The sequence below is a fragment of the Rhynchophorus ferrugineus genome, unplaced genomic scaffold (assembly GCF_030347505.1).
Source record: "Rhynchophorus ferrugineus isolate W39M unplaced genomic scaffold, kcgeb_rfMv2 rfM3, whole genome shotgun sequence".
Classification (NCBI taxonomy): Eukaryota; Metazoa; Arthropoda; class Insecta; order Coleoptera; family Curculionidae; genus Rhynchophorus; species Rhynchophorus ferrugineus.
Window position 1 is genome coordinate 57,464,478 of NW_027472582.1, and position 12,603 is coordinate 57,477,080.

At 32.8% G+C, this 12,603-nt stretch overlaps 1 protein-coding gene across 2 annotated transcripts in view; it reads left to right on the top strand.

Moving 5' to 3' along the window:
• ush (Zinc finger protein ush) overlaps window positions 1–12,603 on the top strand; it is a 614,796-nt gene that overhangs the window by 258,178 nt on the left and 344,015 nt on the right. For both annotated transcript variants that reach the window (XM_076400899.1, XM_076400898.1), the window contains exon 2: window positions 2,078–2,131. In XM_076400899.1, coding sequence (XP_076257014.1) covers window positions 2,104–2,131 — 28 coding nt within the window. In that variant the 5' untranslated portion in view covers window positions 2,078–2,103. The remainder of the gene's footprint in view (window positions 1–2,077; window positions 2,132–12,603) is intronic.

The following is a 12,603-nucleotide window of genomic DNA, read 5'->3' on the forward strand; positions in this document are numbered from 1 at the left end:
AGGATGTAGATTTAAAAAAAATCCTTTTTTGGGGAGACATCATTCGATAAAATGTGATATAAACGATAAGACAAGAATAATGGCCTTGTAACAAATAATTAATAAATAATGTAAAAAAAAATTTCTCTAGGAGGAAACTGTGTTTTAACGTTTCTATTCAGATGAAATCGGAATGGCTGAGAAGTAGACACTTCCCCCCAGTGCCGGCTATGAATTGATAAAGATGATCAGGCTTAGGAGGATGTAGATTTAAAAAAAAGATCCTTATTTGGGGAGACATCATTCGATAAAATGTGATATAAACGATAAGACAAGAATAATGGTCTTGTAACAAATAATTAATAAATAATGTAAAAAAAATAATTTCTCTAGGAGGAAACTGTGTTTTAACGTTTCTATTCAGATGAAATCGGAATGGCTGAGAAGTAGACACTTCCCCCCAGTGCCGGCTATGAATTGATAAAGATGATCAGGCTTAGGAGGATGTAGATTTAAAAAAAAAGATCCTTATTTGGGGAGACATCATTCGATAAAATGTGATATAAACGATAAGACAAGAATAATGGTCTTGTAACAAATAATTAATAAATAATGTAAAAAAAAATAATTTCTCTAGGAGGAAACTGTGTTTTAACGTTTCTATTCAGATGAAATCGGAATGGCTGAGAAGTAGACACTTCCCCCCAGTGCCGGCTATGAATTGATAAAGATGATCAGGCTTAGGAGGATGTAGATTTAAAAAAAAAGATCCTTATTTGGGGAGACATCATTCGATAAAATGTGATATAAACGATAAGACAAGAATAATGGTCTTGTAACAAATAATTAATAAATAATGTAAAAAAAATAATTTCTCTAGGAGGAAACTGTGTTTTAACGTTTCTATTCAGATGAAATCGGAATGGCTGAGAAGTAGACACTTCCCCCCAGTGCCGGCTATGAATTGATAAAGATGATCAGGCTTAGGAGGATGTAGATTTAAAAAAGATCCTTATTTGGGGAGACATCATTCGATAAAATGTGATATAAACGATAAGACAAGAATAATGGTCTTGTAACAAATAATTAATAAATAATGTAAAAAAAATAATTTCTCTAGGAGGAAACTGTGTTTTAACGTTTCTATTCAGATGAAATCGGAATGGCTGAGAAGTAGACACTTCCCCCCAGTGCCGGCTATGAATTGATAAAGATGATCAGGCTTAGGAGGATGTAGATTTAAAAAAAATCCTTTTTTGGGGAGACATCATTCGATAAAATGTGATATAAACGATTAGACAAGAATAATGGTCTTGTAACAAATAATTAATAAATAATGTAAAAAAAAATTCTCTAGGAGGAAAGAAGAATGAAAATTAGTTCGGAGTTTTCAAAGAATCAAGATATATTATGACATTCATAGATACAGCCCCATTGATATTCAACAAATTTAAATAACTTCCAAATAAATTGAGTGAATAAAAGTTTTTTTAACGGCGGCGTTTATACGGTCGGCTGGGCAGGCTCGGAAAATCGCATGGTAATTACTGGGACAGTCGGAAAAAGCGAAACTTCCGCAATTTTCTCGCCCGTGGCGCATCGAAACAATAAAAAGGCTCATTTTTAAGAATGTAATTATTTAGCCCGCACTTTTTCTACTTTTTGCGACTTTTCTCCTGGTTCCATACCTGGGAGCGGCCGATATTTCATACTTATCATGCACAATGATATAAAGTAACGTAATTTTTACATAAAATTTTCCGCTACAGTTTTCCATTAATCTGGGGGCTTTATCTTAATGATTCTTAGTCTGAAGTTAGCGGACTTTTTAAAAAGCACGATGCTATCGGCCCTTATCTCCTTTAGACATGTTGTTTATAATAGCTCCACAGTCTTATCTCCTAACTCTAGTTTAACTTTTAAAACGCTACGGGCACACGGGATATTTATTTAAAAAAGATGAATTTTCGCGGAGGATCAGACTGGATGCCGCTCTCGCCGAATACTGACGGATTTAAATTGTCATCCGATGTATGAAAATGGAGAATTGGATTATGACTAATCGAATTATTCCTTAAATGATTTTGTTTCCTTTCAGATGACGTGCCACATGATGGATTACCAATGGATTTGGCAATTGAGGATAAAAAAGGTAAGTTTTAATGATTAATTGATTAATCATGATTATTTTTTCTAGATATATCTTTAAATATTTTCAAAATTTTGTACTTTTTACATTTATCAAGTTCATATACCAATAAGTAGTAATAAATTTTCCTCTATTTAATTTCTATATAGATCGCTATATCCGTTTTTCAATAGAAACATTATTTTAGTAATGTTTTAAGATCCTACATATATAACAAGTCAACATTTTTTATATATTTTATATTATATATTTTTCTACGATTGATTTATCACCTTAAAATTCATTCATGGTTTCAACTCACTGAATGTATTCGAACAGTTTTATCGACTTTTTTATTATTAAAATTTTGGGGCGTGATATAAAATACTCTAAAGGTCGACGTTTCACATTACCAAAAGAAGTGAATAAACAATAAATTATTTCTTTTATTAACTGATGCTGACCTAGGCGATGCTAACACTTGAAAGGAAAATTACAAGCCTTCACTCGACATTAAATTGTTATATTTCAGTCTGCATAAAAATATCCTCATGTAAATCAATATAAATATTATTATAAATAGACGGTCCTAGACGTATTATTGCTCATATAGATTGTCACATGCATATTTTTAACCGACTTAAAAAAAGGAGGAGGGTCTATGTTCGTATATATATATATATATATATATATATATATATATATATTTATTTATTTATTTTTTTAATGTATGTTTACCGATTTCTCCGTAAATTATGGATCGATTTTCAACAGGATCGTTATTCGACAGACTGCATTTCCGAGGTAATCCCATTGGAACTAAGTTAGGATCTGTTGGAGGGAAGGGGGTAAATCGAAGGAACCTCAAATTTCAAAAGCACATACAGAAATCTAAAATAATCATATATTTGGGTATAATATTATTGCTGAGCTGATGTGATGAAATATCGGAAGTAGTCCAGCGTAAAGGCCATTCAGTTTGCTTGTTAAGCGCTAACCATATTACATGACAAGTCGTAGAAACAATGTTAGCAACTATGTTGTAATGGTTAGAACGTTAAGCTTACACGCGGAGGTCGCGTGTTTGATTCCTAATCGGGGAGCAAGTTTTTTTGTTCTAGTTTGGTTGGGAGTTTTGTCAAATTACCTAGACTAGGTAGCGGACTCTAGGACCTGAAATGTTCCTTATTTTCAATACTTGTTTCTTTATTCCTATTTTTCCTCACACGGGCTGTAATTTTACTTGCGCTACCCATTGTAATACTTAATGAAATACTGCGTAATTTATTGAGTAAATATCTAACACTAAAAAAATAAAAATAAAATATTTTTAACAAAAAAATTGAAAAGACTTTAAAAAATAAATAATAAAATAAAAAGAAATAAATAAGGCACTCACTCACGGTCGTAAGTCGGTTCAATTTTTTTGTTAAAAATATTTTTTATTGCTGCTTCATTTAGTGAGATTCACTTTCTCGGAAATTTTTATGTCTTTTATACATTTTTGTCTGTACAAAAACTTTGTTTTGGCGTCCTTGAATTGCTAGTCAAATTGATTACTTACTGAAACCCCATATTTGCACTCTGTAAGTTCAAATGGGCCTTAGATTAACTGATAAATCAATCTCTGTAATTTTATGAAAAATTGGAAGTATTTTCTGACTAACAACTACATTTCTAATGATTTTGAGTTTGATTTGCTGAGCTTCTTGTTTAACATTTGCATATCCTACCACTTAGGATGCTAATGATTTTGACTTGTTCTGTTTGAAGAATCGGGTACCCGTAAAACCGTATCGAAGTAATATAATTAGTTTGCTGCCTTTTTGTCACAATTGACGGACTAATTTCGAACCGTTTTCTAACTTCTTTAAAATTGGCGAAATACTGCTCTGCAAGCGCGTGTCCTGTTGATACGAAAAGTTGTAATCCGGGCGGGGCAAGGTCTGGAAATTGCGGCGTTTGCGGTAATAGGTCCCATCCAAGTACTTTGAACGCTTTTTGGTCTGTTTTATTTATTAGACGGCGAATTATCGTGGTGTAAAATAACTTTACCGTGTCTTGACTGGGCTCATTCTGGACATTTTTCGATCAATGCATAGCTCAAAGTGGTTGTTTGTAGTCGTCAATGATCACTATTAACTGTTGCTTACCAGATTTCAATACTTCGTAATACATCACCAAACACAGAGCATTGTCTTACAACCAAAACGATTTGGCTTTGGAGTCGATCTTCGAGAGGAGAGCTCGGCTTCGTCAGATGACAACTATGATTTTTTGCGCTTAGAGTTTTCAAAGTAAATCCACTTTACATCACCCTTCACTATTTCATACAGAAATGACTGCGGATCATACCTTTGAAGCTGCATTTCAGAGATGATTTTTCGATTGTGCATTTGTGTGTCTTCAATTAATGTGGCATCCATCTTCCACCTTTTCGACTTTCCCCATTATTCGCTAATCGTTTCTTGGGCCACATTTAAAGCTTCTGACAACGGTTTTTGAGTTTGGGTTGGGTCTTCATCCAATAACTCTTGCAGCTTCGTATCTTCAAACTTTTTTTGGTCTGCCAAAACGTTCTTTCGCTTGCACTTTTGAATTTTCGAAACCACGCCTCACATGTTTTTAAGGTTAGAGCATGTGCACCGTAAGTTTCTACCAGCAAACGATGACTTTTAGCGGCTGTTTTCTTTTAATTATATACAACAAGAATCCGTGCCGCAAATACACGTTTTCAAGCATGAACTTGACATTTTCTATATATGTATAAATATATGGTAGTGTTACTTTCGCAAAATATAACATGTATAGCTTCCAAGCTTGATGTCAGAACATTGCATGGTTAAGCCTAGTGACATCTATTAGAAAACCCGATAATGACTTTCTGGTACACCTAGTAGATGTAAATCCTTCGATATTTTATACATAAATTCTTTTACCACTCAACTGTATTACATTTGAAATCAAGTTTAGTTAACATAAATGATATATGAACGCTATTGTCGAATATACCGATAGAATTCGAAAAAAACAAATTAATATTTAGTTGTTAATATTATGTAGGTATTTTGCTTAATAACCGTTGATGAGACGACCAACCCAAAATATTGAACATCAAAAACAAAACAAAAAAGTTGATCGACTCGAAGGGGGAAAAAGACAAATAAAAGGAAAAAAAGCATATCGAGTGAGGCAAACATCTACATCAGGTAGGTGAACGTCGGCGTTCTAAATTAATTCAACACCTCCATTCCGCTGGCGATAAATTAATTTGATAAGCGACCCGAAGAAAAATACAAAAAAAAGAGTGGAAAACAATCCGCTAATCAAACAGCGGTGGCGATAACATCAATCGGGAATATTTATGAATGCAAATTCGTTGCGGACGAGATCTCTTTATCGGCGTTCAAGGCCGAGAGAATGAATATAATCAGGCCCTAATAAGTCCGGTAATTGCATGTATAATTTAGAAGGTGCCACGATAAAACCGTATCGAATATAATAAATTCAAATTTATGCTAAAACTACCCACGAGGCACTCCCGTGCCTTTTTCTGCCTCGATCGTCCCGAATTATCTCGTCGGCCACTTTCGTTTGCCTTTTTGTCGTTAATTTCTTTATTATTGCCATGAAAATACTACTACGCTATTAATGACACTCTCGGTGTTTTCGTCTATAACGAGCACGTTCGAATTGGTTTATGACTAAGTAATTTATTTATTTTCTGTCCCTTAATAAGTATTTCTTTTCGACTGTATTGAAAACACACAAGTTTGTTTCGATAATCATTTGCAGAGAATCCCAAAAATGTACAGTAAATCATCAAATACAATATCATTAGGCCGGCTTGGTGGCGCAGTGGTAAAGGCGATGGGACGGTCCTCCTACTGTTGCGATACCCGCGGGCTCGAATCCTGCTGGGGCATTGTCGTACATTTATGTTTATAATTGTTTAATATTTGTGAATGTTCTAGACAAGAGTGTAAAATCCGACAAGGAAAATGATCCCAGTCACGCCAGTAACCAGGCTGAGTAAGACCGGATGTCTTCTGGTATGATTTCTAAAGTTGGTCACTCGCCAGTCGGTAGGCTTAATGCTGAGGACCGTGGTTCGGAGTCCACGTTAAACTTTAGGCCCAGTCCAGATAAACCCATAGTTCGTAAAAAAATACTTTGAAATATATATATAAAAAAAATATCATTAGGACGATATCTACACAAAAAATGAAAAGCTTGGAAAGCTTTTCGGTTAAATATACAAGCATGGCGAGCACGGGTTAAATATATCAGTATGTATTGCCCAAATTAGAATAAAACTAAACTACGCAAGCTGAAGTTAAGAATACATTTATACACTAAATAAGTTCGTGCGGTTTGGTTCGCTTCGATTTCTCGTGTGTTGTACAGTAGCAGTTTTGATTACACGTTGCTGTGATTTAGCCACCTTATTTCATGTTTCAAGGCGAAATCTTGAATCACTTCGTATGTCTATTTGATGCCGAGATCTTTGTACAGGTCTTCATTGGTTACGTAGCGATGAGCATTGGTAATTAATCGTAGAACTTTGTTTTGGGTGCGTTGGATTACTAGTTAGTTAGATGTTTTAGTGCAATACCATATTTGCACACCATAGATCGAATTTGGGAGTATCTTACGAATAACCAGTACATATACTTGATTTTCAGTCTGGCTTTTTGTCTAACATGATGTTTCCAATTTATGCTACCATCGAGATGAATTCCGAGGTATTTAGCTGATTCTGCAGGAATCGGGCACCAGTCAAGCGATATAATTAGATTTTTAAAATTTCACTACAACGCAAAATTAATATGGACAGATTTGGAGCTGTTAAGCTGCATTTTCCAGTCACTATTCTATATCAATTATCGATTTGTGGGTCTTGTTGACCGCTACTTGTACTTTTTCTTGAGATATGTATTTTGTCATGATAACTGTGTCGTCGGCAAATATTCCAAATAATGCTTCGTTTATTGTTGCGAAATCAGCAATACAGAGCGGATACAGGACTAGTCCCAAGACACTACCCTGGGGAACTCTATCCGAAATAGGTTTTCGTGTTGAGAATGCTGCTTCATGAGAGATTCTAAATTTTCTTTCAAAAATATATGATTGCAGCAGTCGATAGTAATTTCGTGGTAGGAATTTGCTCATTTAGTATGTTGATCCCAAATACCATACCCGGTTAAAATCTTGTGGGACGTCCAGGAATATTGCAGTGCCGTAATTTCGAAATCCAAACTGGAAATCTAGTATTTCGATAAATGGTTTAATTTGTTTTAATAGAAGTTTCTCCAAACTGTTTTGATACCGCAAGTAGCAGCGAGGAGCTCAGTGGTTGATGAATCATCATGGTGGGATCAGCAAGGTTTAACATATGTCGAACTGCTAAAACCGAATAAAACTGTTACTGTAGCTTTTCAGCTACATCAATTGGATACATTTAAAGACGTTTTGTCGTAGAACTGACCAGTAATTGCGTGTAATAAACGTAAACTCTTCATTTTGCATGATAATGCCTGACTACACGTTGTAAGAGTTGTGAAGGATTCACGGTTCCAACTTGAAAGGGAAGTTCCGCCGCAACCAATGTACTCATTAGACATAGCGCCTTCTGCTGAGCACTTATCACATCGTCACAGTTCATATCTGTGCAGCATGGCTTGAATGGCATACAATTTCGAAATTCTGCTGAAGTGCAAAAATAAATCAATGATTCGACATGATATTCCTATAGCCATGTTACTAAAAGAATTGGAAAATGTTGTGGAAAACGATGGAAAATCGTTTAATTGATATTGCACCAATTTTTCTCAATAAACAACATTTTAATGTAAAAAAATTATTAAATTGAACTAATTCAATTTACTTAAAAGCTATGAATTACTGCGGTCATTGCAATCAACTACTTGACGTCGCCTTATCAACAATAGTTAATATGTTTGAAGTCGGTCATAGAGGAAAATACCAGAGTTTCGTTTCCAAGTATCTGAAATCGATGAACGAACAGTTTAGGTGGAGAAATTGCCCAATGCCAAAATCAATTGAAATGAGAAAATTGAAATTGAAAGATGAGTTGGAAAAGTTGTAGCAAAACCAATGTCTTAACAATATACTCAAAATATATAGCATTAGAAATGTATAAAAGAGAGTTCAGTGTAGTTTATGGTAAAATATTGATCGTACATATATTGTAATGAAGATCTTACCACTTGAAATGATTGAAAATATACATATCATGATGAACGATCGGAAAGTTAAATTGCGCAAGATTGTTGAAACTGATTGCATATATTATACGGATACAGAATATTTAATAGGTCATTAGAATAGGAAAAAGCTTTTTGAAAGATATGCACTACGATTGCTCATAATCACAATATTAAAGAATAAACAATATTAAAGAGCCAAGGGAATATTTACATCGAATCATAATTATCAAGAAGATAGATGTATTATACATAGTATGTAAAAAAATCTACTTAAATAACCACATACTATATATCAGAAAAATGTGAAAACAGGTTATTAAGGAAGACATTTTTTATCAAATAAAGAAGGCTAAGAGGTTCGAAAATGCTATTGAAACGGTTAATATGTACCGCGATTCACATGATTACATGATTTACATGATTAATAATTATTGTCGGTTGTACTCACTTAACAGGTTAAATAAAAGATTAATAAAATAGCAGCAGTAATAGTTTTGTTGGATAAACGATAGCTGGCTCCAATACGCTCTTGTGGTACTGTTGGTGCCACCGGGCCTGTAAGTCTTTTTCGAATTACTATAATTTTGATCCATATCTTTTTGTCATGCTATTGACTTGTGCTAGACTGTATTCATATTTTGTTTGATCAACACTAATTAAATGCCGTTGAGATTTACTATAACAGGTGATACATCAGTTATCAGTACTTTCAGGTTTTCCTTTAATTAATACTCAGGATATATGGATTCGAAATACGGATTATATCCAAAAGGTCGTAACCTTATCATCTGTGTCAGCCAATACAATGCTATCATCAGACAAAATCATATTTATAATGGTTGATGATTTACCAGTTGCCAGTACTTTGATTTTTTCTTCATTAATTCTTAGAATATATGAATATACAATGCAAACTCTATAGTGAAGATGGAAATAGCAGAGAATACTGATTTTGTTCTGCCGAATTTATTAATTTTAAGAATCATATATCAAGCATCTCTAATTTATACAAAAAGTTTATAGTATAACGCGAACAATAAACTATAAGACATATAAAACTAGTTGCTTGACTACTAGTCACTATTTATCCACTAATATAGTATTTATAGTTTACTCCATTCTAATATTTATGTTTTACTTACAAATTAAGGGTGATCTATAAGTTAAGGTATTTTATTAATGTATAGTTAGTAGTAATTATTTAAATGTATAATATTAAGGCTCAAAATGTTATTGTCGTGATATAATCGATAGATTTAGATAAAACTAGAAGCATTTTGTTAGCTGTTGTTTCATTTCTAAATATAGTTACTATGATTAACCGTATTCTGTTACCATTATATCCGAGTGTTTACTAGCACATAGTGATATTGTTCACTACATATTTATTGCTTTTATTGATGGATAATTATTAATCAAAGTAGTTATTTTTATATCATATTAAGAATATAAATGGAATAGAATATTCAAAAAATTTAAAATTATATATTCATCACGTAGAAAACCATTATTAATTATATGTTTTAAAATTTATAATGTTTCTTTGTATTTTTGGAAATTTATTATTGTATATTTCAAAACATATAAAATATTAAATGTTTGCATTGCAAATATTTTTAAAATGTTATTATTGTTGAGACATGATATTTTGCTAATATATCTGTGGGATAACCAAGAAACTAGGTGTCAATAATTTATTCACAAAATAACCTTTTATATATTTAGTTGTATGTTTGACTCACATATTTTGAAAATTATCCTTAATATTTTAATTTAGCAATACAAAATTTTATTAACAATTATTATTATGATTACCAGTGCGTATAATTCCAGGACTTGAACATTGTCATAGTCTGTAAGCTTGAGACGTATTAGAAAGTATTAGAAAAGTTTCGCCATGTCAGTTGATGCTTCGAAGAGTGTTGGAATAAAATGTTACCAAAATAGAAAGTTATTGACTGAAGAAAATGATAATAAAAATCCCCAGTAAACCATTGTTATTTATTTCTCCGTAGCCAAACTTTCGTAAAACCCCTTCTTAGTTACCCCTAGCTGAATCTGTTGCCGTAATAGAATTTACCACTACTTGAAGTTCGTTGTGTAAGTCATATTTAACCATACGTGAGCTTATTTTAGTAAATGTACAGATACACGAATACAATCTGTTTTTTCATCGTGCTATGTATTGTGAGAACGTTTATGTGATCTGATTTGGACTGAAAAGTCATAAACTTAGAAGCAGTTCTCTTGTCGATCATGGAACTGATGCGCCCTGATCGCTGGTCACTACCGGATTGAAACATGATAAACATGTAATCGATGAATCGGTAATTTAATACACATTGTTCTAGATACAATCATGCGTGATTTAAGTTTTTTCCATTTCTAAAGCGACAATCGCTTTCTATTCAACATGGTATCCTATATTACATTCCATGCTCCAAATGAGAAGCCTTTTCTTTGACGATAAAACTTCAGTAATATTTTTTTGTGATTTTTTTGCCAGTAGTCCATTTCTCATTTTTTCTTGTCATCCTTTTGATAAACATATACGTATCCATAGGTATCTTACCTAATTTCTCTGGTTTACCATCTTGATCACTGCGGCAATGTGATTAAATTCTTCCTTTTACAGTCGTGTTTGGGACCACCCTTTGTGGGATACGTTACACTTTGTGTTCTTATATTAGATAAAATTATAAATTCCACGGAACAACCACTTCATTTCAGTAATCAGGCTTGTTATGATTATATAGTTTATTCAAAGTTATTTTGTACATACGTCATCTAAATTTGTGTCGCAATGTTGCCGCATCAGTTCAGTTTGGCTTTGCCATACAACAAAATTCTAATCTAAATAAAATAGTTGAATACATATGTTATCAAACATATTTGGTTTATTTTAACATTATAGTACATCTAATGTATATATTATTGAAGGACTTAAAACTACAATTAAGAATACAGGTATAATACTGTGTAGGTTAGAGTTGTTTTATTATATTTACATTGAACTCTTTTCTACACCACCCATGAGGTAGAGTTCTAGACTCGTTTTTTATGTAGTGGTATCTCCATGGAGGACTAATCCACCGAATTAACAATTGTATATCTGAGAAACGTATTTTACTTTCATTCGAGAGCATATTTATCTTTTTACCTTTAGTTCTTATTTCCTTCGATGGTGTGTATACTTATCAAGTCATCTTGATATCACTGTATTTTTTATTTCTTCTGATACTACCTGTATACATCATTCTTCCACCTTCCACATATCCAAACAGTTCTTGATGGAATATCCTTCTCGGCCAGCATGTCCAAAAAGTCTTTGCTGCCCCCTATATCAACTCTATTGGGGTGAATATACAGTGAAAGGGAAGAAGTGGTAATACTAGGTGACCATATTGTTCAGCAATCTGTTCTACTGTATATCTTTTTTCGGGCTTATATATTAAAAAAATATTGGCAAAAAACGCGATGAAACATTTCATTTATATTTACCTAGTAACAATTTCAAATAGTTCAGTTTTTAGCGTAGTCTCTTCAAAAATCAATTCATGTTTTGATAGCCATTACTTCATTAGAGCCTTTGTTGATGCTATTGGTGGGATTTTTTCCAGCAGTGTGCTATGATATGGTCCATTGTCCATCATAATAACTGATGGTTCCTCCAGATTTTTTAACAGTTGATTTTCAAACCATATCATAAACATAGTATGGTTCATTTCTCCATGGTAGTTGCATTTGGATTTTTAGGAAAATATTAATTCTGCACCGGGAATAAAACCATTCTTATTCGCTGCATATGAATAACAATATATCTGCAATTAATTATTAATAAATATTATGACCAACAAAACATAATCAAATGCTATTGTAACTTTTACCTTTTTCCATCTATATTTGTTGTCTTTACACTTTTTGTGTTACTGTCTTGCCAAGAGTGCCCCAATGAACCATTTTGAAATATCCAAGTTTGATCAAAATACACAAATGCAAATAATGTATCGTCCTTGTCTTTATTATACGCCTTTAAAAATTGAATTATTTTTAAGACAATGTCTGGAAGTTCCATTAGACTTCTTCGAGGGTTATCTTTACACCATTAGGTGTAAGGTTTTGAGGGATACCTTACATCCCTCAAAAAGCTGCGTGTCCCTAACTCTTTCATGTATACTTTCCAGACTAACAATTTTCTCTGAAATAATTTTATTAAAATATGTTTATATCGATAAAATCGTTTGTGTATTCACTATATATATTATA